Source organism: Dermochelys coriacea, chromosome 9, assembly GCF_009764565.3.
Source record: "Dermochelys coriacea isolate rDerCor1 chromosome 9, rDerCor1.pri.v4, whole genome shotgun sequence".
NCBI lineage: Eukaryota > Metazoa > Chordata > Testudines > Dermochelyidae > Dermochelys > Dermochelys coriacea.
The window spans coordinates 16,080,404-16,105,483 of NC_050076.1; the positions used below are offsets into that span (position 1 = coordinate 16,080,404).

The 25,080-nt window shown below is 41.4% G+C and overlaps 1 protein-coding gene across 7 annotated transcripts in view; it reads left to right on the top strand.

The window, feature by feature from the left end:
• Positions 1-25,080, top strand: part of PLD1 (phospholipase D1) — a 125,772-nt gene that overhangs the window by 45,402 nt on the left and 55,290 nt on the right. For all 7 annotated transcript variants that reach the window (XM_038416834.2, XM_043492206.1, XM_043492207.1 and 4 more), the window contains 7 exons: positions 370-555; positions 1,939-2,066; positions 2,402-2,547; positions 3,483-3,591; positions 4,079-4,144; positions 14,915-14,973; positions 16,597-16,689. In XM_038416834.2, the coding sequence (XP_038272762.1) occupies positions 402-555; positions 1,939-2,066; positions 2,402-2,547; positions 3,483-3,591; positions 4,079-4,144; positions 14,915-14,973; positions 16,597-16,689 (755 nt within the window). In that variant the 5' untranslated portion in view covers positions 370-401. The remainder of the gene's footprint in view (positions 1-369; positions 556-1,938; positions 2,067-2,401; positions 2,548-3,482; positions 3,592-4,078; positions 4,145-14,914; positions 14,974-16,596; positions 16,690-25,080) is intronic.

Sequence of the window (25,080 nt, forward strand, 5' to 3'; positions counted from 1 at the left end):
AACCTTTAATGTAAATGTCCTGGGGCCCCAGTCCTGCTGCCATTGACATCAAAGGGAAGTTTTCCATTCTAGCCTAAAGCTGCATTCACTTTTCTGCTGAGTCCTCCCTACTCCGTTGAAATTGTCCTCCTCTGTGTCCACAGGGGGCAGCCATGCTGTAATATGCATGTAGAGGGCATTCCAAAGGCTGTGAGAGATTGGAGGAATCCAAGGTTACATTCCATTTGACCTGCTAGAGAGATGGTGGGGAGGCCAGGGGTCTGCACATACCAGGCACCTAACCACAGATAGATTCACCTGCATCTGCCTGAACCTATCATGTATGATGCTGCAGAAACAATAACATTGCTGATCCCTTCCCTTGAACAGCCCCCTGTGTCGTTCGTGAGCGAGCATTTAAGATGTCACTGAGCAGTGAAAGAAGAGTAAATACTTCGACGCTGAAGAAAATTGCTGCAGACATGAGCAATTTAATAGAGAACCTGGACACCAGGGAGCTCCACTTTGAAGGGGAAGAGGTGGATGCTGACATATTAAATGATCCAAAAACAACTGGTGAGTTAGTGTCCATCTGTTTTCACCATATGTCCCACTAGGATTTAGAAATGCAGTGCAGCTGAGGTGAAAATGAAGCTTTCAGTTAGATGGGGTTAGGGAGTGTGGGTGGAGAGAGTGTGAGAGAGTGGGCCAGAATTTTGAAGCTCTTTTGGACCCTCGTGAAACTGTGCTTGGTTCTTTAGGGCTGTGAAAACTTTAAAGTGATGGCGTCATCTTGCAAAGTACTATGTGATGCCTACAAAAAACTTAGTGATGCCCTCAACCTAAACTGGGAGTTGAGGGTGTTCAGCATCATGAAGGATCAGACCTGGATTTGAGAATTCAGAGCACCTCGTAGGAGTTGCTTAGCAGGAATGAGCCATAAGAAGCACATCCAAAGCCCATTAAAATCAGTGGAAAGACTCCTACTGGTTCCTATAAGCTTTGGATCAGGCCTTAAGTAAGCTTTAAGATTTAATTTGGATTTCCTTTCATTTGTTTTGTGTTTAAGGTATAAACCCTTCATTTCATTTTGACACAGCAGCTGCTCATCACTGCACCTGTCTGTCTGTCATCTATGCATTTCTAGCTATCTAATAAAGGCAGGTTGGCTTTTTTGTTTGATTGTTTTTGTTTTTTAAACAGGATTAATGTTTTTTTTTCTAATCTACTTGAGGTTTTTGACACTTAGCGGAGTCAGAACTCTTTAAAATAATACGTACAAGCTACCTTAAAACTGGTCAAACGCTGCTTCTTGTCTTGCCTACAATTTCCATTAGTATCTGGGTGACCTGTTGCAAATTGCAAAAGTTGATGAATGAGTAAGTCTGCAAACATACACAAATAACCCCCACCAAAAAACCTTGCTACACAAAACACCTTTTTGTTCACTTATTTGACAAGTGTAATTTAATTTTAATTATTCCTGATAACACCTCATAATACATCAGTAAACATCCTGTAATATATTTTATAACATGGATGAAGACTTAGTGATAGAAGAACTCATCACAGCACTTTGCTATTAAATCTTTGCTGAGGAGATGGGTGAGGCTGTTCATTTGGTGCATGAATTATGGAATGTGTTGCTTACCTCTGTGCAAACTGCTGAGGTTTTACTGTATTTCTCAAGGTAACCATGGACCCTATTTAATGATAAGAAAGTGCTATATCTGGCATTTGAACTTGCTTAATGTCAGATCATTTAATTCGAAGGCTTCTATGAGCTTAGGTGCAATATATTTGAATAAGGCATGATATGCATTGGGGAAAAATAAAATTACAGAACTTCAAGATTTTATATAATCATTATTAACTTGTTACATTATCCCTTGGCTATTACACTCTTATTCATAGTTTAAAATAGTGTTAAACTAATTGCTATTTTATGGTCATTTGCAGTGGGCATCCCATTCTCTGCAATTTATAACACTCAAGGGTTCAAAGAGCCTCATATACAGACATATCTAACCGGATGTCCGATTAAAGTCCGAGTTCTGGAAGTAGAACGCTTTACCTCAACGAAAAAGGTCAGAACGTGAATGTTATTGGAACATTGTTTTAAATCCCAATCCCATTTTTAATTTCATGCTCCTATTACCATGTTAACACATCACATACAAGTTAACTTTCTGTAAAACAGCTAGTGAGTTTTAGAAAATATGAATGTCTGTATGGGAATAACTCTATCAAGGACAATATGAATAATCTTTGCCTGTTCTGTTTAGAGTCTAATAAAAATTATAACTAAAAGTAATAAGAAATGGCTATATCTTTAAATAAAAAATGTTAAACTCTATAGAGTTTTTAATGCTAGAAGATTACCCATTGAGTACTGAAACACTGGTGCTATCCTTTCCTGTAGGTACCAAGTCCAAATGTTTACACTATTGAGTTCACACATGGGGATTTTACATGGCAAGTGAAAAGGAAATTCAAGAACTTTCAAGAATTTCACAGGGAACTGCTGAGATACAAAGCCTTCATACGAATTCCTATCCCTACAAGGAGGTAACTATTTTATGCAGTCTTACAAATATGGTTCAAGGCCTAAATTGCACTGGAAAGACACGAAAAGCCTGATTCTCTCTTACCCTTGTAGTACACAGGTGTAACTCCATTGAATTCCTAGAATCACTCTTGATTTACCCTGGTATAAATGAGAGGAGAATCAGGCTCAAAATCAACATAATAGTAAGCAGCAGTAATCTGAATGATCCAATGTTCTCTGTCTTGCAAGATGTAGAAAGCATGTGGGACATTTTGTGCAGTCAGTTTTTTAAGCAGAATTTCCCATCGAAATCATTGGGTCATTGTGCTTCAAAATTTATGGCACAATATGGTCTCTTACCTTTAAGGACTTATATCTGTGAGTGCTGAGCTCTCTCAGTTCCTCTTCCCAGTGACTCTAATGAGGTGCTCAGAGCTGGCAGGATTGGGCCCAAGGACTGGGACAGAGCTCCAAACATAAAGAGAGTTGTGGAAAGAGGCCTGAGTGGTGGAGTGATTAAAAAAGGATAGTTTGGAGATTGGTATGGGAAGACTGTAGGAAGCTAGGGGCAGTAGAGGAAACAATAGTAAGGATTTTGGTAAGGGTAGAGATATGAAAGGATAAGGATTAATGAAACATAATGGTTCAAGAACATGGTCCAAATTCCTTTCTGCGTAAATAGGCAAAACTCATTTGAAGTCAGTGGATCTGTGGTCATTTGCATCAAAGGAGAATTTGGCCCAATATCCTCTGCTTTTTGCATTGTATTTTAGTTTGAATTGATTTGTACACAGTGATTTGTTAGACGATTTTACGCCTACCCTTATCTTTCTCGCTACCTGTCCCTCATTTTATAATAAAGTTTTAAATAGAATGTCAAGACTTTTGTGTCAGAGGAAAAGGCGCTCACGTTCTACTGATCAGACAAATAATCTGGGATTTTTTTTTCTTCCAGTCACACAGTTAGAAGACAAACTGTCAAAAGGGGAGAAGCGAGGCAGATGCCAAGTCTGCCACGCACATCTGAGAACATGGTCCGAGAAGAACATTTTTCTAGTAGAAGAGTAAATGTCCTTCCTTCTTCTAAATACTCTGTTCAGAGATGCGGGTGTGCTGATAGAAGAGAGGCTGTTGACGTGTTGTGCTGTCCATTTTATTCTTGGGATTTTTCTGACTTTCACTATCGGGGGCCAGCTTGTTTGCAGAGCTGTGTTCTGACTAAGTTCACATGCCTTCTGTTTTGCTAGTGGTAAATTCTTCTGCTTGGTGAACTGAAACTCTGCCAAGTTTAGAGCCAAATTGTCCCTGCTCAGAAAGTGGAAGAGACTGCCTCAAGGAGCACTCCCTCTGCTAAGTTCTGAGTTATTTCCCCTTTGCTAGGATATTGTGGGGCAGTGGAGGGTGTGCTACATGCATGTGTATATGTATTATTTTTTTTTCATTCAAGCGGTGGCTTGTTTTTGATTTTCTTAATTACTTCCTGTAGCTATATAATTAGATTTTTATAGTAATCCCTACATCCTATCTAAAATTTTCATGCTTGCATTGTAGAAACAACTGGAAGACTACTTGACAAAAATCTTAAAAATGCCCATGTACAGGACCTACCATGGAACGGTAAGTAGTCTGTACAATAGCTTACGCAACAAATGAATATTCTTTTCATGTATAAGTACTTAACTGAGAGAAATACATCCTGTTGTTTACTCTGAGGTACATTAAAAGCATTTTGCAGCCATTTTTATTAGGGCAAATATTTTCTCCAACGTCCTTGTGAATCTGATTATAACCAAATAAAATGCTATATTATCAAGCTATTGGGGTGTCACAACTACAACACATTATGACAACCTGCTTGTTAAGGGCTGTCTTGTGCAGACAGCTCATTACACATGTAATATGACTGGGTTCTGATTGGTTCTGGATAGCATTTAAGATGTTTGGTTGGAGGTTCAAATGCCTAAATAATTGGGGTCTCTGCTATGTGGCAGATGTTACCTTCACTTTGGAAATCTTGTGAATTTAACCTCATAGGGCCAAACTGTGCTTTGGCTTATATCCCTGACAACCCCATTGACTTCAGCAAGTTCGTGTTGGTGTTAATAAGAGGAGAATTTGGCACCCTGGCTTCCCCAAGTAATTCATCCTCTCCACAGGGATGTGGTAATCTATATGTTCCCTCATTTCCTATGAAACCTCATTGAAATCAGATTGTTCATTTTTATCCAAAATTTGGCCCATATTGTGCAAGAATTTGTCTCTTGAAAGCCATGTTATGTTCTTGGAGTTTCACCTCATTGACTGTCCACATTTCTCACGTGCTAGTTGGAGGAGACTTTAGAGGCCATAACTATATGTGAATAACATTCCACTGCCATGGCCATTTATTCCCCTTTCTTCTGACCCCACATAAAGGATTTATTACTTCTCTTCTGTATCATCACCAAAAATTGGTTTGTTGCAGAACTGACTGAATAAGCATAGGCAGTTTATCCTTCTGAACAAGACAAAACAATTGAGTACACTTGGTTTTAAAATGAGACAGAAACTTTACATCTTTAAGGGGGTACATCTGCTAACTATATGTACTGTTGTTTCAATGTTGCCCATACCAAATGTATCTGTTATACAGGGCAAAAATACCCTCCCATGTTGGCCAATATGTTAATGTTGCAGTGGGAAATCTGCACCTCAAATTAACTGGCTGCCATTTAGAGAAGCTCTGCTGTTGTGGACAGTGGTGTATGCTGAGAGGGGGAGATTTAATTCAGAGTATATGGCATTGGATCCATTTTGCCACTCTCCCATGTCCAGGCATTGCCTCGTCAGATCTCTCTGATATTGTCCACTAATCTAACAATGCCAGAGAATTCTTGATTAAGTCCTGGTTGGAAACAGGATGTTAGGGGAAAAAAAATACTAAACATGCATTATCTGCACCCTGGGCCCTCTGCAGGTAAAGCCTATGGACCATGAGCAGCTGTGTTTCTCTCTCCCATCTTCTTCCATTCCAGCTCCTGTGATGGGTTCGGTCACAGAGATCCCCTTGGGACTGTCACCTGATGTGCTGAAATTACCTCTGAGTCCATTTTCCTTGCCAGCTTGGGACTCCAGAACCCTGCCTTGTTGAGCCAGACATGCTAGCCTGCTGCAACACAGAGCCAGGTCTGGTCCATAACCTCAAAGCTGCAGACTTTTAACTAAAAACAGCTCAGCAGGTTACCTGTCTCCAGCACCCAGACACCCAGTTCCCAATGGGATCCAAACTCCAAATAAATCTGTTTTACTCTGTATAAAGCTTGTACAGGGTAAATTAGTAAACTGTTCGCCCTCTATATCACTGATAGAAAGAGATGCACAGCTGTTTGCTCCCCCATGTATTAATCACTTACTCTGCGTTTATTAATAAACAAAAGTGATTTTATTAAGTATAAAAAGTAGGATTTAAGTGGTTTCAAGTAATAACAGCCAGAACAAAGTAAGTCACAAAGCAAAATAAAGCAAAACATGCAAGTCTAAGCCTAATACATTAAGAAACTGATTACAGGTAATATCTCACCCTCAAAGATGTTCCAATAAGCTTCTTTCACAGCCCAGACTCCTTCCTAGTCTGGGCCCAATCCTTTCCCCAGTATAGTCTTTGTTATATATCCAGAAGACATCTCAGGTGGTAAGCAGGGGTTTTCTCATGACTGGCAGCTTCTTTTGTCCTGCTACACCCCCTTTTATAGCTTTGACACAAGGCGGGAATCTTTTGTCTGTGCTTGTCCTCACCCCCGCCTTATCAGTGGAAAAGTACAAGGATTAAAATGGATTCCAATAGCATGTGACATAGTCACATGTCACTGTAAGACCCCCTAGTCTCCATTCTTCCTGGGTTGGCCCACAGGTACACAGGAGGGCTTGCAGGTAAATAAACCATTTACAACCAATTGTCCTAGTCAATGTGAACCATCAAGATTCTAAACCACCATTAATCATCCACACTTTGCATAATTACAATAGGACCTCAGAGTTGTACTTCATATTTCTTTTTTCCACCAAATGCATCCGATGAAGTGAGCTGTGGCTCACGAGGGCTTATGCTCTAGTGAGTTTGTTGGTCTCTAAGGTGCCACAAGTACTCCTTTTCTTTTTGCGAATACAGACTAACACGGCTGCTACTCTGAAACCTGTTCATATTTCTAGCTTCAGATACAAGAATGATACATGCATACAAATAGAAGGAATATATTCAATAGTTTATAACTTTGTTACAATACGTTACAAGAGACCTTTTGCATAAAGCATATTCCAGTTACATTATATTCACACTCATAAGCATATTTCCATAAAACATATGGAGTGCAACATCACAGCTCCATTCTGTCCCTGGCCAGCAGAGACAGATATTGTTCTGTACGTACATTCTTAGAGCATTGGCTGGCTTTCAATGGATTTGACTTCTGCGAAGCACTCAGTGAGAACTTGCCTTGTGATGTTAGCTGCACTGCTTAGTGCAACAGGTGGTGCAGATGATGGGGAAAGAGAGATGCTGGGAACAAAACATTTATTCATTTATTTAAGATGATAATTCTCAGACCAGAGACAAAGCTGCAGATTTCTGATGTTCATCGTGGGCTAGCTTCTGTCCTTCTTACAATAGATGGGTGTGTTGCTGTTCAAAAGATCCGTCAGTTGAAAACGGAGGGATGTGCTGCTTGTTTTGCTGCCAGCGTAAATTTTGGCTCCTGTGTGTTAGGCTCTGCAAATCCTCAGGCTGAGGTCCAGATAGATCTTTGGCTTGTAGATGTCTCCAGCTGAATTCTTTGCAAGTTCAGGCACGGGACTAACTTGAGTGATTCATAAAGGCCAGATGACCCAAGTGATTGATTGCCCCCTGAATCTTGTGAGGATCCTCTTTCTGCTAATCCAGTCCCCTAGAGGCATTTTAACAACTGATCTGGACAATTCCATTCATTCTGGCTATGTTTTTATTTTGTATTTGTGGCTTGTGTGTTTCGTTCATTTGTATATAATTGGCTTAGCTTGGATGACCTTGGCAAACCTAACTTCTAGCTCTTTTCACCCTTGTTGAGGAGTCCAGGGCTATGAGGCACTGTGGGATGTAAAGGGACTTACATAATGTGTTGAATGTACAATTCATGTCTAAATGTTTTCCCCACAAACTAGAAAATAGCATGCCCCTAAACATTGTTTAGTGATGTAACAAGGGCTGTGCTCTTTGACTATGTAACCCTAAGTGGGAAAGTTTATAACCGTCTCCTCAAATTTTTCTTAATGGAATATTTGTGTGTTTGCTGTTGTGGCAGGGTATTAGACATGGAGCTGGCAGCTAGTTGAGGGTATAGTTAACATTGCCTGTTATGATAATCAGATACAGGGAATTGGGGCAGTTGGGCAAGTGTGGCCCAAATACCTTGTAAAGCCGTTTCTATGGGCTTGATCTGAAGTTAAATGGAAAGACTCCATTGATTTTAATTGCCTTTGGATCAGGACATATATGAGCTTGATAGTTAAAAGATTCCAAAATAACCCTAGTTTAAACCAGCAAGTGTCCATGCAGCCTTTTGCACTGGCTTTACAAAATCAGTTTAAAATTGTACTTCAAATTAAAGCAGTGCAACAAGATAAGCCTTGAATGAGTTTCACAGCTATACAATTAAAGAACACTTCATGCACCCAGCTATGATTGCTATTTAAGGCTCTTATCCTGCAATTAGATTTGCTAGGACAGACCCCTGCAGCAATGCAGAGCCCCACACTGCCAGATCTGATTACAGGACTGGGGCTTTTGAACATGGAATTGTAGCAAACAGGAATAATGTTTACATGTGCATTTAGTATAAAGCAATTTTTCTGTGTATGATAAAATTGGAACACTGTCCTAGAACAATGTTATTCTGAGCACTGGTGATGTAGTGTATTATTATGTTGCCAGAGCTACAAGTGAACTATTTGTTTTATCATTTTTTAAAAAAACTAGAGCTGCAATGAAAAACAGTCTTTGGAACTGCTGAGCCCTACTTAAAAAGGCAATGTCATCTGAACAATCTTTCTTAAAATCTTGCTTAAATATATCATAAGTGCTTGGTTCAGCAGAGGGAAAAAAAGATGGTTAAAATGTCTCGTGACTCCACCTTGCAGCTGTTGTTTCATTTTTCATAGCTCATTTGCTCTTCAGCTGATCTCCCATGTCTGTTCCCACCTCCCCCCCCCTCCCCGGTTACAATATCATTGAAACTTCACAGGTTTCAGTCCCCCATCTCAGAGTTAAAATATTTTGATGCAGATCACTGTGAAACTTGAGTGAGATGTTGGGTCACCACAACAACAGCTGGGTAGTGTAAGAATTCAAATGTAAAGGAGACGAAAGGGTACTGCTCTCCTACTACCCTCTATTTCAGTTTTCTTTGTGAATTACGAGATCCTCAGATTAAAGGCACTGTATCAGTAAAAGTATTTAACAAAATAATAAAATTGATAATGATATCACCTAATCATATTTTTTCATTCCATTAAATAACATTTCCTGTAATCTACAGGATTTTTCCATATTGAAGTCTCAATCCTGCAAACACTTACCTGCTTAGTTTTACGTATTTGAATAATCTAATTGAAGTCCAGTGTGACTACTCACGTGCATAAAAAGAAGCACAGGAGTAAAACTGGGTCCAAAAGGCCAAGCTTTGCCTTCTGATGCTCTCACAGGACATAGGATTTCATTTGACATTGTGCACATACAGACCTATCTAAGGGCTGAGTTTGTCCTGAAGGATCTCATATGGCATTCGTATTTGGCTACCATCAGGAGCAGACCTGTCAGAGAGGAATGTGGTTCTGTGTTTGTGTTACCATGGACACCATTTTAAGGACTGGTTGGGTGGAGGGGACTGTCAGCTACAATGTTGAACAATATTTGCCTTTGATCTGACAGTTCTAGGCAATAAAGTTAAGCAAATAAACTGTTACATTTCCATCTGAGTGGTAATTTCTCCTACGTACCTGTTTTTCTTTTCCTTCTTTGAGCACAGTTAGTCTCTCACGTTCTCATTACTAAATGTTCCCCAAACAACTACCTAGTTACTTTTCAGAGTAAATGGCCAAGATTTTCAAAAGTGGCTAGTGATTTTATGTGCTTTGGTATTTGGGTGCCCAATCTGAGAGGCCTTAAGGGGCCTGATTATCAGAGGTTGGGTCCTCTGTACCTTCCAAGAAGCTGAACATTTGTCCCCAGAGCTGAGACTGCCTGAGGCCCAACTTAAGCACCATGTAAAAGGCTTTAAATGGTACATAGGCCTTGCACAGGCTGTGCCGAATTTCGCCCATAGAAAAGAATGGACTATTCACAGATGGCAGAACCTGTTTCTTCTTCCTTACCCAGGACAGATAGCAAGAATTTGTGAATTCAAAACCTTGTGAACAAAACCATGAAATAATTAGCACTCTTTGCTTCATAAAAATGACAAAATCATAGGAAAAGCAGGAAATCATGTATACAAATACCGGCTTCTACTAAGAGCTAGTTTGTGTCCTTGGGCTACATGGCCATGCATGAGAATAGGAGCCCTTTGGCTCATCTCTGTGGCTGTGGTAGCCCTGAGCATAGAATCATAGAGTTTAAAGTCAGATCATCTAATCTGACAACCTGCATATCTTGGTTTGGAAGGATTAGATTTGTATTGGTGTATGTTGGTACACATCAATTTCAAACAAAAATGCAAACCGATGAAGAAATATTTCCACCAATAATAATTGTAATATACAGATAGATAAAATAAGAATAGGGCTGCTTGATAACTTATCAGAGTCAAAATGCAGCCTTTTGAATTAGACTTGTTAAAATGGATTAGCAAATGAATAGTAAAAGTAAGTACGATTTGTTGATTGAAGGATATTTACTTCGAATATTTGGATGTGATGTTGACTATTTGAGTTAATAATTTATAAAACTTCAACTTTTTTAATTTCAGCATCTGCTGTCACTAATTGTCTGATGCCCTCCATAATTTCACATAACTGTGAAAATTTAAATAATTAAAAATATAAAAATGCTTAAAATAAACATTGATATTGTCTGTCAAAATTATAAAAATCAAACTCTGCCAAGGCTATGTACATCACAGGCCACCAACACCCGCTAAACCTAACAACCAGAATTAGACCCGCAGGAGACTAGACGATTGTGTGACACAGACAGAGAATAGGAGCGACTGAGGTGCACCAGTGCTTGAGCCCCTGCAATGGCAGGAAATTGGTTAAGTGAAACATACCCAGGTAATCCTGGCAAGTGACCTGTACCTGGTTGCTGCAGAGGAAGCTGAAAACCCCCAAGGTCACTGCTAATTGGCCCAGGTGGAAATTCCTTTCTGACCCCCACAGTTAGATCAGGATCAGTTAGACGCTGAGCATGTGAGCAAGAACCAGCCAGCCAAGCACCTGAGGGAGAGAAATAGAATGCTCATTGCTACTCAGAGCACAGGTCTGCCCTGTCCAGTGTCCCATCTCCAGCTGCAGCCACCTCTGATGCTTCAAAAAAAGGAGACAAAAGCCAACAGCAATCCTAAAATACATGGCAGGGAGAGAAGGCGGGGAAATCCCTTCCTGACCTCTACAGGTGGCTGGCTAAAGTCCTGAAGCCTGAGCTTTTAGGACCAAAAGACATAAACTGTACATGAGCCCCAGGACTGATGAGCCCCAGGGCTGACAAGCCCTGCCCCCTACCATCACAAGCAACCCCGATATACAATCCTATTAAAGAATTTGGCTCTCTCTTAAAACTAACTAAATTGTTTGCCCCCACAGCTCCTATTGGAAGGCTGTCCTAGAACCTCACTGCTCTGTTGGTTAAAAACCTTCTTCTAATTTCCAGCCTGAATTTGTTCATGCCCAGTTTGTATCCATTTGTTCTTTTGCCAACATTGTTCTTTAGCTTAAATAACTCTTCACCCTCCCTTGTGTTTATAGCCCTTCCCCCCATGTATTTTTTATATAGAGCAATCGTATCCCCGCTCAGCCTTCTTTTTACTAGACTAAGCAGGCAAGCTCTTCCACTCATAAAATAGGCCTTCCACTCCCCGGATCATCCTAGTAGCTCTTCTCTGCACCTGTTCCAGTTTGAATTCATCTTTCTTGAACATGCGTGATGAGAATTGTACAGAGTATTCCAAATATTCTTACCAGTGCCTAGTACAATGGCATTAATACTACATTATCTCTACTGAAAATGCTTTGCCTAATACATCGTAGGATTGTATTTGCATTTTTTTTGCAGCTGTATCACATGGGTGGTTCATGGTCATCCTGTGATTCACTACACACCCAAGTCGCATTCCTCCTCTGTCTCTTCCAACTGATGAGCCCCCAGTCTGAAGCAAAAATCCTTATTATTAGACCCGAAGTGCATGACCTTGCACTTTGCACTATTAAATTTCATCCCATTTCTGTCACTCCAGTCTTCAAGATCATCCAGATCTCCCTGTATAATATTCCGATCCTCCTCTGTGTTGACAATGCCTCCCAACTGTGTATCATCAGCAAATTTCATTATCACACTCCTACTTCTTGTGCCAAGGTCATTAATAAACATATTGAATAAGATTGATCCCAAGATGGATCCTTGAGAGCCTCCACTAGTAACCTTCTTCCAGTCCGATAATCCACTTTTCAACACAACCTGTTGCTTTCTCCCCTTTAGCCAGTTCCTTATCCACCTTACAATTCTTGTAACAATCCCAGTTTAATTTGTAATTTCCCATATGGTACCCTGTCAAATGCTTTACTGACATCCAAGTATATTAGGTCTGCTACACTTCCCTTCTAAAAAAAAAAAAGTTTTTCTGCCATCGCAGATGTGGTAATTTCCATTTCCATCAGTCCTCCTACCTTCATGCCCATGTTCCATATATCATCTGTATTAAAAACTGAGGTAAAGTATGCATTTCATTTTTGGGCCATACCTAGGTTATCTTTAATCTCCTTCCCATCCACTTTACATAGCAGGCTTAACCTCATCCTTCCTTATTCCCTTTCTATGTATATAACCAATAAACCTCTTATTATTTATTTTTTTAAATTCAGCTTGACTTTTAGCAATTCTCACTTTATTCCTACATTTTCTAACCTCCAAGGTGTAGCTTTCTTTATCCCTTTTCCATTCTCTGTAGGCTCTCTGCTTATTCCTAATGCCCTCAGCTGAGTCTGGGGTCTTTCCCTACTAGTGTTTTTTTCCCACTTGCTTGGGTGCAAATTTCAGACAGTTTTCGTATAGTTGATTTGAAGAAATTCCAAGCCTCTTCTGCATTTAAGTCTTTCAACTCTTCGCTCCAGTTGACCTCTTTAAGTCATTCCCTTAATTCCCAAAGTTTGCCCTTTTGAAATTTAAAAAAACATAGCTGATGACCTGGTTTTAATTATCCTTCCATTTAATTTAAACTGAATCAACTTGTGATCACCTGATCCAAGGTTATTTCCTACTACTAGCTCTTCTGTGATGTCACTACTTACCAAAACCAAGTCTAAAATTGCATATCTCTTGTTAGTTCATTGACCAGATGGCAGCTACAGGCCTGAGAGGAAAGCAGAGCTGCCTGGCTAGGAGGGGAGATTATGCTGTGCCCTTAAAAAAAACAGTAGCAAAATACTCTCCCCTCCGCTGCACAAGGGCAAAAGAATAGGGCAGGAATGGAACTGTGTCTCTGAGTTGCAATTTCTTTCTGGGACTCTTCCCAGAATGACACGGTTACACCCAGGCCTACAGGCTCATTCTAGCCCTAAGGGCCCAAATCTGTCCCTCTGTTATGTTGTGTCAGACTTCCTACAGTTTGTGAGTAGTCTCACTGAGTAGTCGCAAAAAGAAAAGGAGTACTTGTGGCACAAGTACTCCTTTTCTTTTTGTGAATACAGACTAACATGGCTGCTACTCTGAAACCTGTCACTGAGTAGTCTCACTCAATGTAACTACTTCACAGTTATTATTCCACATGAGAGAGGGTGGCAAAATCGGACTCTAGGATTGTTGTGATCTGCGTTGTGTCAAACCATTCGCTTCTGTTCATTTCATTTGTGGTTTGGAAATCGCCATTTTCTGCCATATGGCACAGAGCAAAGCTAAAGTGTGGCTCTGAAGCTTGGGATCAGCGTTCCCGGCCAAGGGAACCATGAAACCCTTACGTAGTATTGGCCCCTATGGGGATTTTCACCATGATAAGGCCGTGCTCCTTTGCCAGTTCTGCATCTCCACTCGCTCTGGATCTAAGAGGTGAGTGTAGCTATTGCAAGAGGGGAGTGACGTTATCAGTGGTATTTTTCTGAATACATTCTGACCTTGGATGCACGTGGCTCCCATTTATTTCTCATTGAGGTCAATTGCAGCTGTGCATGTGGATCTGAGATTTGAATTTAGCCCATTCGGCTCTGGATGGCAGCATATTTCATTAGAAAGTTAAGTTCTTCTTTTTGCCTCTTTGCTGCCAGATCAAATGAGAAAATCACCTCCTGCTCCCTCCCTCTGCGTGTTTGTGCACTTTGGCTAATTAACTCAATACAGACAAAGGAGAGTAGCTGAAATCTGTTTAGTTCTGTATCGTGTGGGTCAGATTCTGCTCTCACTTTCAACCCTGTGATTAGAGACGCTCTCTAGATCTGACGCTAACTAGATCTGAGATGACTAAGCAGCAGCATCTATGCCAGGAATGGCTTACTCTGCCAAGAAAGCCTGGATGGTTTGAAGAGGTCTAGTTCTAGATTTTAATGCAGACAGGGAGCTCATTGTCATTAGTTTGCTAATGGCAAGAGGACTACACTTCTGCTCATCTGTATATTCTGCTGTGATCTCTTTGGATAACTTCAAAGTTTTTTGAATTGGGGTCAGTTGATGAATCCAAACATTTTACATGAGATTACAACAGACTTCCAGTTTATATTAGCAATTTTTATCTGTCCATTTAATCACTGGCCTTTTGATGGAGCCAGCTGGCATGAGGCAGACACACATCTAGTGGAAACTGAACTGAGTCTACGAACTCGGTTCACATAGGTCACCAGACACTTATCAAGCAATGGTAAATTTTGTCATTACGGACGTAAACTGAATTTGAACCAGTGACCTACCGGTGAAGGTTCCAATGGGTCCTTCCCAATCCTCTAAATAACCACATATAATGCCCCATCAAATCTGATTTTGGTTGTTTTGGTCATGTTCATTAAAGGCCTGATCCAAAACACATACATTTCTGTTGACTTCAATGGGTTTTGGATTGAGCCCTAAAAGAGGTGTTCCCACTTTTTCCTGCTGATGAATTATTTTTGCTATCAATGTTATTTTTCCAAGCAAACTGATTGGTGGGAGTCCAAAATGTAAACAATGGGGAACTTTTTATTTTCCAGATGGAATTCATTGGTGTAAGTCAGCTGTCATTTATCCATGATCTAGGACCAAAGGGCATGTAAGTTGAATTTCATTTCTTTGTGCGAGTTACATTTCATCAAGAGCATCATTTTATAAAGAGAGACTGTCCAAATTGGTAGCTTTCCTGCCAAGCTAGCAATAAATTTGGGAACATCTTATCTTCTATTATTATTCACAAGAGGACATTACAGCTCTGGGAAATAATAATGACTGTAAAAGGCAAAACACATCTCATTGCCAGACTCACAGGGCCAAATTCATCCTGTCATCGACTGGAGTTGCACCAAGTAATAATATGGCCCAATGCAAACAACCAGAGCAATGTACAGTCCCTGTCATAACATGCTTACATCACTGGTTAGTTTATTTCCTGTATGATGGTGACATGTCAGCCATGGGCTATGACTACAAGAGGAAAAGAGTGCCCTGAAATCAAGAAAGGTCCATTTTTTTCTTTAAACTTCTCAACATTTCCAAAGTTTCCTTGAGCCTGGGGTTGACACTTAATTCCTTTCTTTTGAACACAATTAAATAGAAACCGTGTTGTTTTGGTTACTACCAAAAGTGTCTGTTGCTTTTGTAAACGGCCTCGCAGGCAGTAGTGAAATTTTTTCTTCAGGTTATTTGGATGGGACCTCGGTGTTTGAAATGCAATGATTCCAGATATCCAGTGTTATAAACGGGGAAGGACTTGACAGTGGGCAAGGAGGATGGAGCTTTCTCTGTGTTGGGCCCTCTCTCAGATTTAAGAGCTCTTCACCACGTTGACATTCTCAGACTAAAGGCACGTCTTCACTGGCAACGATAAAGTGCTGCTTGTGTAGTCAGGGCATAGTGCTGGGAGAGAGCTCTCCCAGCGCTCTAAAAAACCCACCACCACGAGGGGTGTAGTTACCAGTGCTGAGTGCTGATGCGCTCATTGGCTATACTGGCACATTACAGCTCTGAAACTTGCAGTGCTCCGGGGGTGTATTTTCACACCCCTAAGTGAGAAAGTTGCAGCGCTGTAAAGTGTCAGTGTAGACCAGTCCTTAAGCTTGTAGTGCTTCAGTCTGCACTGCAACCCTTAGCTCTAACTCATTCCTGTTGTGCACAGAAGCGATTCTCGCTTTCCCTGCCAAGTGGGAGGGTAGATTGGATGTATCTTCTCTCCACCTAGTCCTCTGTGGCCTTTATTCTGCCCCCTAACCCCTCCCTGGTGCTGCTCGTTCCTTGTTTGCACCCTAGATGCCTCTTTGCCCTCAGTTCATTTGTAAGTGGAGACTTTACCCTTAGCCCTTCTTATTGCTGGCGTGATATTTATTACAATACCACTGCTGTGACTATGGGTTCAGTTCATTTGCTGGATGTACAGTAGAGTTAGGTTCAAGTCACCCACTGCTTGGGAGGCGGATGAAATGTCTGAGATGCAAGGCGAATAAGAGAGATGACCTGGCAATAGAAAATGAGAGGGAGGTGATCCATTCTGCTCCATTCTGCCCATGCCACCCCACTGAGGTGAAAGGGGTCAGACAGGTGTCACAGTACTGTGTTTGACATAGCCTATGTACCTCCAGGTCAAATTCCTCCAGTCCATATAGCTTCACCTAGGCATAATTAATAAGCTGTGTATGCATGTATCAAATTTACTATTTATTTTTCATCTTTACATTTGTTTCAGAGAAGGTATGATCATGAAAAGATCTGGGGGCCACAGAATACCCGGTCTGAACTGCTGTGGGCAAGGAAGGGTCTGCTATCGATGGTCCAAAAGGTACTGTAGTAGGGCGAGTTGTCTCTTTGGTGACTTTTTACCTATTAGAAAGACAAGTTGTGTGACCTCATGTCTTTTAATTGCAGAGGTTCTCAACCTTTTCCTTTCTTAGGCCCCACAAGATGCTATAAAAACTCCATGGCCCACATGTGCCACAATAATTGGTTTTCTGCATATTAAAGCCAGGACCTATGTTAGGGGATAGCAAGCAGGGCAATTGTCTGGGGCCCCATGCCACAGGGGCTCCCATGAAGCTACATTGCTCAGGCTTTGGCTTCAGCCTTGGATGGTGGGGCTCAGGGCCCTGGGCTTCAGCCTCATGCGCAGGGCCTTCCTTAGGCATACGCAGCATATGCGGTTGCAGGATATGTGGTTGCGTAGGACACCCAAAAATTTGGGGCACCCCTGGGGCTTAGTGTCCACCCTCCCGCTTTTCCTATCCCTGTTCTGACCCTTCCTGCAAGCTCCCACCGCTAGCTGCTGCAGCCTAGTGACTCTTCCTCTGGAGAGGATCTAGTAACTTAAAAGTGAAAAAGCCTTCCAGCCTGCCAGACCTATTAGTACATCATTGAACCTGTTAAAGAGCCATTCAAGTAGTAATGAAGGTGAGGTTTTTTGTAGGAGTGGGTGGGTGAGATTCTGTGGCCTGCGTTGTGCAGGAGGTCAGACTAGATGATCATAATGGTCCCTTCTGACCTTAATATCTATGAAACAGGCATTTTCCAACCCCCAGGTATATACTGTTAGTTTCTGAATTTACTGACAAAAACAGTTGTGCATTACTGTAATATTTACTCATAACATATTAGTCTACAGGACCTTAGTTTAAAATTTGCTTTACAAATATTTCATTAGTGTGTTGCTGAAGATGATAAAATCACATCTCTAAAAAAAATCCTTGCATAGATTTTTACATGCACAATCTGGGTATTCATCTTTAGCCTTAAATGCTTGGATCTTTAGACATATCGTTTTTAAATAAATCCTTCAAAGGACCACCCTTATCTAAAGTACACATTTTAATTTTAATTACTATAGTACAAAAAACTTTCTTCCAAAGTCTTCCTGTCCTTTTTGTCCATCCCTTTCTCCCTTCACCCCCTGTTGAAGAGATCCCTTAAAGGGACAACACCTCTTTCCTGCCAGATAGCTGAACAAACGAGTTTCCCTTTCTTTACTTCTGACTATTTGATGAACTGGTTTTAAGAGAAATCCTCTAGCAAAATCAATACCTTAGTAAGATATAAAATCCTTTGTTATGCCTAAAATCTTTGGAAACATATTTTTTAAAGTTGGTGAAATTTCATAAACATGTCTGTTGTTATGGAGATCCCACAAAGTAAATTAGTGTTCCCTTTTTCTAAAAGCAATGAGCATTGTTAGGAACACACTAAACCTCTGTGACTGATTAAGTTAAAATAATGTCTTTGTTTCAGTGAGTTAAATATGTAGTAATCTGGAATGATTACTTTATGAAGGCTTAACAGTACATTTAGAATATGAAACCATCTTAGAACTACTGATTAAGAAAATGTAAAACAGAGAACAGCTGCATCATGTATTCCATAATATTTAATGTTGTATTCAGTAGGACAGCTGACTTGCCCTTACTACAAAGTTTTTGCAAATAAATCTCTGACAAACTTCAGGGTATATAAAAAAAACCCCATGAATGACATTTTTTATTTCCAAGTTTAGTGCTTTTAATTAGGTACCTTCTGCATCTCCAGTCGTCTTCTTCTGGCATGCAGTGGAAAACAAGCTCCATTTTCTTTAGAAAGAAATTGCAGAAGAGTGGTTTTTCAAATGTCATTTGCTTCATGTGGGCTCAAGGATTTGGCTGGAAGGGGATGAGCAGGGAGGGAAGGGAAGAGACTAGGGAGACAGTGGGGAGCGGGCGGAGCCTGGGGCAGAGCAGGGGTGGAGAATGGGCAGGTCCACAGGTGGGCTGGGGAGCTAACCTTCCCAAGCGGCAGCTTCACCCACCGCCCTTGACAGCAGGTAAGAGTGGGTCGGCTCCCGCACAACCAGCCTGTGCTGCAGCCTCCTTAGGCAGGGGCCGTATTCACAGAGCCGAATGAGCTGGCACCACGCATTCTGCATGGGGGAGAGAGTCCGGGGGTCTCTGCGGGGAGCTGAGACTCTCTGCCGCCGTGAGGCAGACGAGGCAGCTTGGTATCCTTTGCTGCTTCGTCCCTCCCCTGGGCTGCCGTCGGGCATAGAGGCCCCAGTTTAATAATACTGCTTAGGGCCCCATAAATCCTAAGGATGGCCCTGCCCGTGCAGGAGGGCTTTGGCTTTCTATCCTGGGCCCCAGTGAATCTAATGCTAGCCCTGCTTGGCGGCCCCCATGAAACCTGCTCGCCACTCCCCAGGGGGCCCCGCACTCTTGTTTGAGAATCACTATTTTATTGGACTAATTTCAGTCAATGAAAGAGACAAGCTTTCATGCTCCACAGAGCTCTTCTTCAGGACTGGGAAAGATAATGAGAGTGTCACAGCTAAATACAAAGTAGAACAGATTGTTAAGCATAAGGAGTTAACAGGTTGCAAAAAATGAAGTGGGCCATTAACACTTCTGCAGTCATAGGACAAAGGAGAGGTTTCAGAGTAGCAGCCGTGTTAGTCTGTATTCGCAAAAAGAAAAGGAGTACTTGTGGCACCTTAGAGACTAACAAATTTATTTGAGCATAAGCTTTCGTGAGCTACAGCTCACTTCATCGGATGCATCATGAAAGCTTATGCTCAAATAAATTTGTTAGTCTCTAAGGTGCCACAAGTACTGCTTTTCTTAGGACAAAGGAGAGTTACAAAGAGGGTTACAGATTGTTGCAATCAGACATAAAACCCATGTCTCTATTGAGTCCATGCTTTTTGGTGTCTAGCCAAGTTATGAATTGAAGCTTTAGCTTATTAGTTGTTCTAAACCATGTACTGAAAGTAAATAGTCTCACTCACATTTCCTACACATAATGTTGTAACTCACCTGCTGAATAAACTAGCCCTGAAAATGGATGGCGCTGGAGCATCAGGCCCACACCCGGCCGTCGCCGGCAATGAGAGCCGCGGGGGCTACGCCGCGACGAGTAGGAGGGCCGCTGTGGTGCGCCTTGAAGCCTAGCGCGTGGGCCCGGGTGGTGCCGCCGCAGGTGCAGATCTTGGTGGTAGTAGCAAATATTCAAACGAGAACTTTGTTGTAAAACTGTTATTCTTTCTATAACTGAGATTTCATCAAAACTACGGAAACCTCCGTGCATTAATAGATTTTTTTTTTTTCAAGGTCAGAAGGGGCCATTAGATCAGCTAGTTTGACCTCCTGCCTAGCACTGGACGGCTTTAGTTTTTCTCTAGTGTCTAATTCACAGCAGAAATTACATGCCAGCTCCCCATGTGAAACGTGATTGTGTAGCACTCATCCAGCAGAAATGGCAGTCCTGTCAGCCCCTGCTCTCTCCCATTCTGGACTGTCGAGGTGATGTGTTGTTGCTGCCTGTGAAAGTTTCAGTTCAGTTTACCATACCCTTCTGATTAAAAAGCCCAAACCAAGTTAATTGGAACTTTGTCCAGGCTATACTCACCAATGGATTAAATCAGACCTGAACCACAACAGTAAACAGGTTTCAGAGTAGCAGCCGTGTTAGTCTGTATTCGCAAAAAGAAAAGGAGTACTTGTGGCACCTTAGAGACTAACAAATTTATTAGAGCATAAGCTTTCGTGAGCTACAGCTCACTTCATCCCTCTGATGCAGTTAACCCCAAGGAGAAATATGTCACCTCTTTTGTGTTTTACCCCCACACGTTTTAAAAGGAGTCCTACTGAGGCCTGAGCTGTGTTGTTTTGAAGAGAATTACTGGATGGCAGGTTTTTGATTGATTTAAGAAATAAAGACAGAGGGCCAGATTGTGCCCATCTTCTTCGTGGATACACAAGGCAGGGTGGGGGGAGGAGGCCCAAGAAGTCACCGCACACTTACCCTACTTCACACAGTAACCTGGACTAATTGTAGTTCCTATGCTCACTCAGATGCTGGAGCTGACTGCTCCTCCCTGCCTAGAGCCCCAAACCACTCCAAAGGAGGCAGAGGGGTGCCTCCCCCAGCACCCAGCAGAGATGGCAGGGCACAGAGAAAGATGTCTACTGTACCAAGATACTGGGCTGGATGGACCTTTGGTCTGACCTAGTATGGCCATTCTTATGTTCTTACCAGCCTAACAGACAAGTCAGTGGGCAGACTTATTGCCCCCCATGCACTGGAGAGATCCCTCCCATGGGCTGTTCTGCACTGCTCACGGCTGTGCCTGTCAGGCAGAACTCTGCCCAAAATAAGTAATGGCTCTGGTTGCTGACTGCCATCAGCAAAGGCAACAAATTTATTAATTATTTAGGGACAGTTGCAGTGGGGGAGGTCTAGGTTGGATATTAGGAAACACTATTTCACTAGGAGTGTGGTGAAGCACTGGAATGGGTTACCTAGGGAGGTGGTGAAATCTCCATCCTTAGAGGTTTTTAAGGCCCGGCTTGACAAAGCCCTGGCTGGGATGATTTAGTTGGTGTTGGTTTTGCTTTGAGCAGGGGGTTGGACTAGATGACCTCCTGAGGTCTCTTCTAACCCTAATCTATGATTCTATGAGCACATTTTTTGGTCATTGGCCCTCCCCAGTCATATGTGTTAAAATCCCCCTTCCCCCGGGCTTAATGGTAGTCCCTGTACTCCCTCAAGTGCTGTGGCTGACTGCTCCTGTCTGACCTCCCTACTCCAGAAGCACAAACCACTGCAAAGGAGCACAGGGACCTCCCGCACAGCAAATATAGGAAGAGAAGCAAGTTTTCTAGCTGAATAGTGGAACAAGGAGTGGGGCAAGTGTTTATTTTATGCACTAGTACCCCACTGGTACTATATTATGAGTAGCTGAAAAGACCCACACTTCACTAAACAAAATGATTGGAAACGGAGTTTCAAGTACTCTTCCATCAACCTAATCTGTTCTTAATCTGTATCTTAATCTAATCTGTATATGGAAAGTTCACGTATATTCTCACATGTTCTAACATGCGTGAACTTTCCATACAAGTATTAACAAATCTTACAGATTTCCCTCTTCTTATCCTTATCTGAGTATTTGTTCAAATTCCAAAAGTGGTGCCCACACGTTAGAAAATCTACTTGACCTGATATAAGGCTGCCTGTCATTTTTCTTGTTGAAAGAATTTCTCAGACTTTATTTCACCATCCTACCAATGGTGAGGCATCTATCCTTTTCCAAAATTGAGTTATGGCACATATGGTTGCTAGAAGTAACTGTGATATCAGTGAGGCTTTCCCTGATTCAATAACCTCCTTTGGACTGTAACCTAATAGAGCCACTGTAAGTTTAGTGAGTAGGCTAACTTTAGCTATCTTGAAAATTCTGTTTACTATTGTCCCACAAAATACGATTATTTTAAGGCATTCCCACCATAAATATAAGAAGGTCTCTATTACTACACATCCTCTTCAGCAGTTATGACTCCCTTTTTATATATTTCCTTAGTTTAAATAGAGGGAAGTGACATTGACAAAGTATTTTGTAATAATTTTCCTGAATGGTTACACAGATAGATGACAGGTTTCAGAGTAGCAGCCGTTAGTCTGTATTCACAAAAAGAAAAGGAGTACTTGTGGCACCTTAGAGACTAACAAATTTTTTGAGCATAAGCTTTCGTGAGCTACAGCTCACTTCATTGGATGCATGATCATCAGCTTTATCATCAGATAGATGAGGTTTTGGTCTTCTTCCAAATATGTTGCTTGTTGCTCCGAAATTCTATCTGTTTTTAGTTTTCTTTGCCATTTTCCTATAAATGTAGTCTTGATCCATCAGTGACAATGCATTATACCATGCGGATATCAGGCCCTTTGAAGCCATACATCACATTTACCTCTGTAATGAGTCTATTTTCTCCTCCGTGGTATAAAAATCGTTTAAGTACACTCTTTGGGGTGGGAATTCTCTCTATTAATTATATATGTTTTTCCTGCCTTCCATGAGGAAGCCCTGATCAAGGCCTCTAGTAACTATAGAGACTACAGAACATATGTATATAAATAAACTAATAATAATATTACAGAGAGAGAATATTTGTAGATCTGGACCATCTTGAAGAAATTTGATTTTTTTACATAATTTTCCATATTTATCAAAACACCCAAGCCTAGGGTATATTTTGTTAGAAGAGAATAATTAATTAATCAAGTCCTTCTGATCGAGGCACAGCCTGTGGACGGTGTGAGGCCGGTAGCGGCCCCCGGCACGCCGGGACCGGGTCTTCTTGGAGTTGGGTTGCTTGGGAATGCAGCCCAAAGCTGGTGGTAAACTCCATCTAAGGCTAAATACTGGCACGAGACCGATAGTCAACAAGTACCGTAAGGGAAAGTTGAAAAGAACTTTGAAGAGAAAGTTCAAGCCCCGGTGCCGCTCTCGGGGGCCCAAGTCCTTCTTATCTATGAATTAATTAATTACTTTGTGGTTGAGCTCTAAAAAGTGTCTGTAAAAATGACTTTGTGTGGTTCTATGTTTTCTTAATAATTTCCAGATCAAATCTGCTCAATTTACAAGCATATTTATGTTGTTTGTTTTATTTCCCTAACTGCCAGTCTTACAAATTCAACCAGGGTCTGAAAATCAAGCTGATTTCTTTCCTCCTTGGTTATCATCAGTTTTAATAAAGGTTCTGTGCTGTAATTGAGCCCCCAGGGCCACCTGTACAACTCGGTTGTCCTCAATGGGCTTGCACTTATTGGAACTTAGTATACAGTTCTGTGATGATGTGATGCACAGGAAGGTATAGAATCCAGCTCACCTCCTCTTGGCTACGTTGGTTCTGCGATGAACACTTATTTCTGTCATTAAAGTACACTGATTAAAGTACTCCAGATCCTGTGGAGCAGACTTGCTAAGTAAGAAAGTTCTGGTTTTATAATCACCTTTCAGATTCATTGCTCTTTGGATTCATAAAAACTAAACTCAAAATATGAATTACTCAATTTGGGTTTTCTTTTTTGGCAAACATTTTGTGGCCAATCCCCATTAAAATAGTCCCCATTCTTAAATCAGTCTCTCCAGTGCCTCTCCTTAAGTACTAAAATTGTCCTGAGTCAGATTTTCCATGTTTGATACTCCTTCCAGTGGTGGATGCACTAATTTGTTTAGTGCCAAGTAGTTAAAAGAGCTGTGACTAGGTTTTGGGATTCCCAACTCTTTCCTCTGTCACTGACAAACATCAGGCTGTCCTTAATCACATCACAAAGCCCCCATTCATTTCAGTATGAAAACATGAAGCAGAGATCTTGTTTTGAATGTAGTGCGACCCTGTTACACTGAAATAATTGTTTTCACTGAACAGCTTGACTACAAGTGGCAGTTCTCTATAACCCCAGTTTCTCTTTTTGCATATTATGGTGAATGGAGATGTTTGTTCATTCTACTTCACTGTTCATGTCGTTTTAGGTATGCAAAAACATTATAAGTTGGTTCTGTTGTAATATCATATGGCTGAGGAGTTCTAGGAGTTCAGCTGTTAAATTTTCAACTTGGTTGTGAGACCAGCGCCTCATTACAAGGAAATTGAGCACACTCTGGCTTCTAAGAAAGGCAGTGCTCCTTCTTTTAAGGGCTACTTTACAAGTCAGCAGAGCCGCCTGTGTTTTCTGTTCTTTTTCATGATCAATATGTATGCGAGACCCATGGAGTCTGTGAGCAAGGGGACAGGGGTCCCCTGATTTTATGGGTGGGCCCAAATTCGATGTGAGAGTGGGGAGTCTGTTGTTATCTAACATGTTGGTTACTATGGCTAGTATTAGTCTAGGGAAGGGGGAGGAGAAAAGAAAAGCACAGGACCCACAATAATAACCTCTTTAGAACCCCCATATTCCTAAAGCTGGCCCCGACTATGCCCTGTTACTATGTGATGAGTGTCATGCTCAGAAAACTAACCTGGGAGCACTGCACAGTTTGAACATGGAGTAATGGAATTGAATTGGGCACAGCAACATAACACTTCAGGTTGCTATGAAAGATACAGTAATTAATATGTCTTTGCAATTGGTTTCCTTGTACATTCATTTGTACAAACAAAGATCTGGTCTAAGGCCATGTGGCTGATTCATTTGTGTGTGGAGGAGGGAGGATGTTAGGCACATCATTCATATATATGTATACAGAGAGGGAAAACATACTTGGACGCTGACAGGGAAATATTTTTTCCAGAGTGCTCGAGGGCTGTGGTGCTCACACACAACCTGCTAATCATTTCTCATCTTGTTTTTTTACTGTGATGCCTGTTGCTTGGCAATGAAACCTTTCCAAAATATCCTCTTTGTACACTTTCCATTAGCTTTAATAGGATTCAGG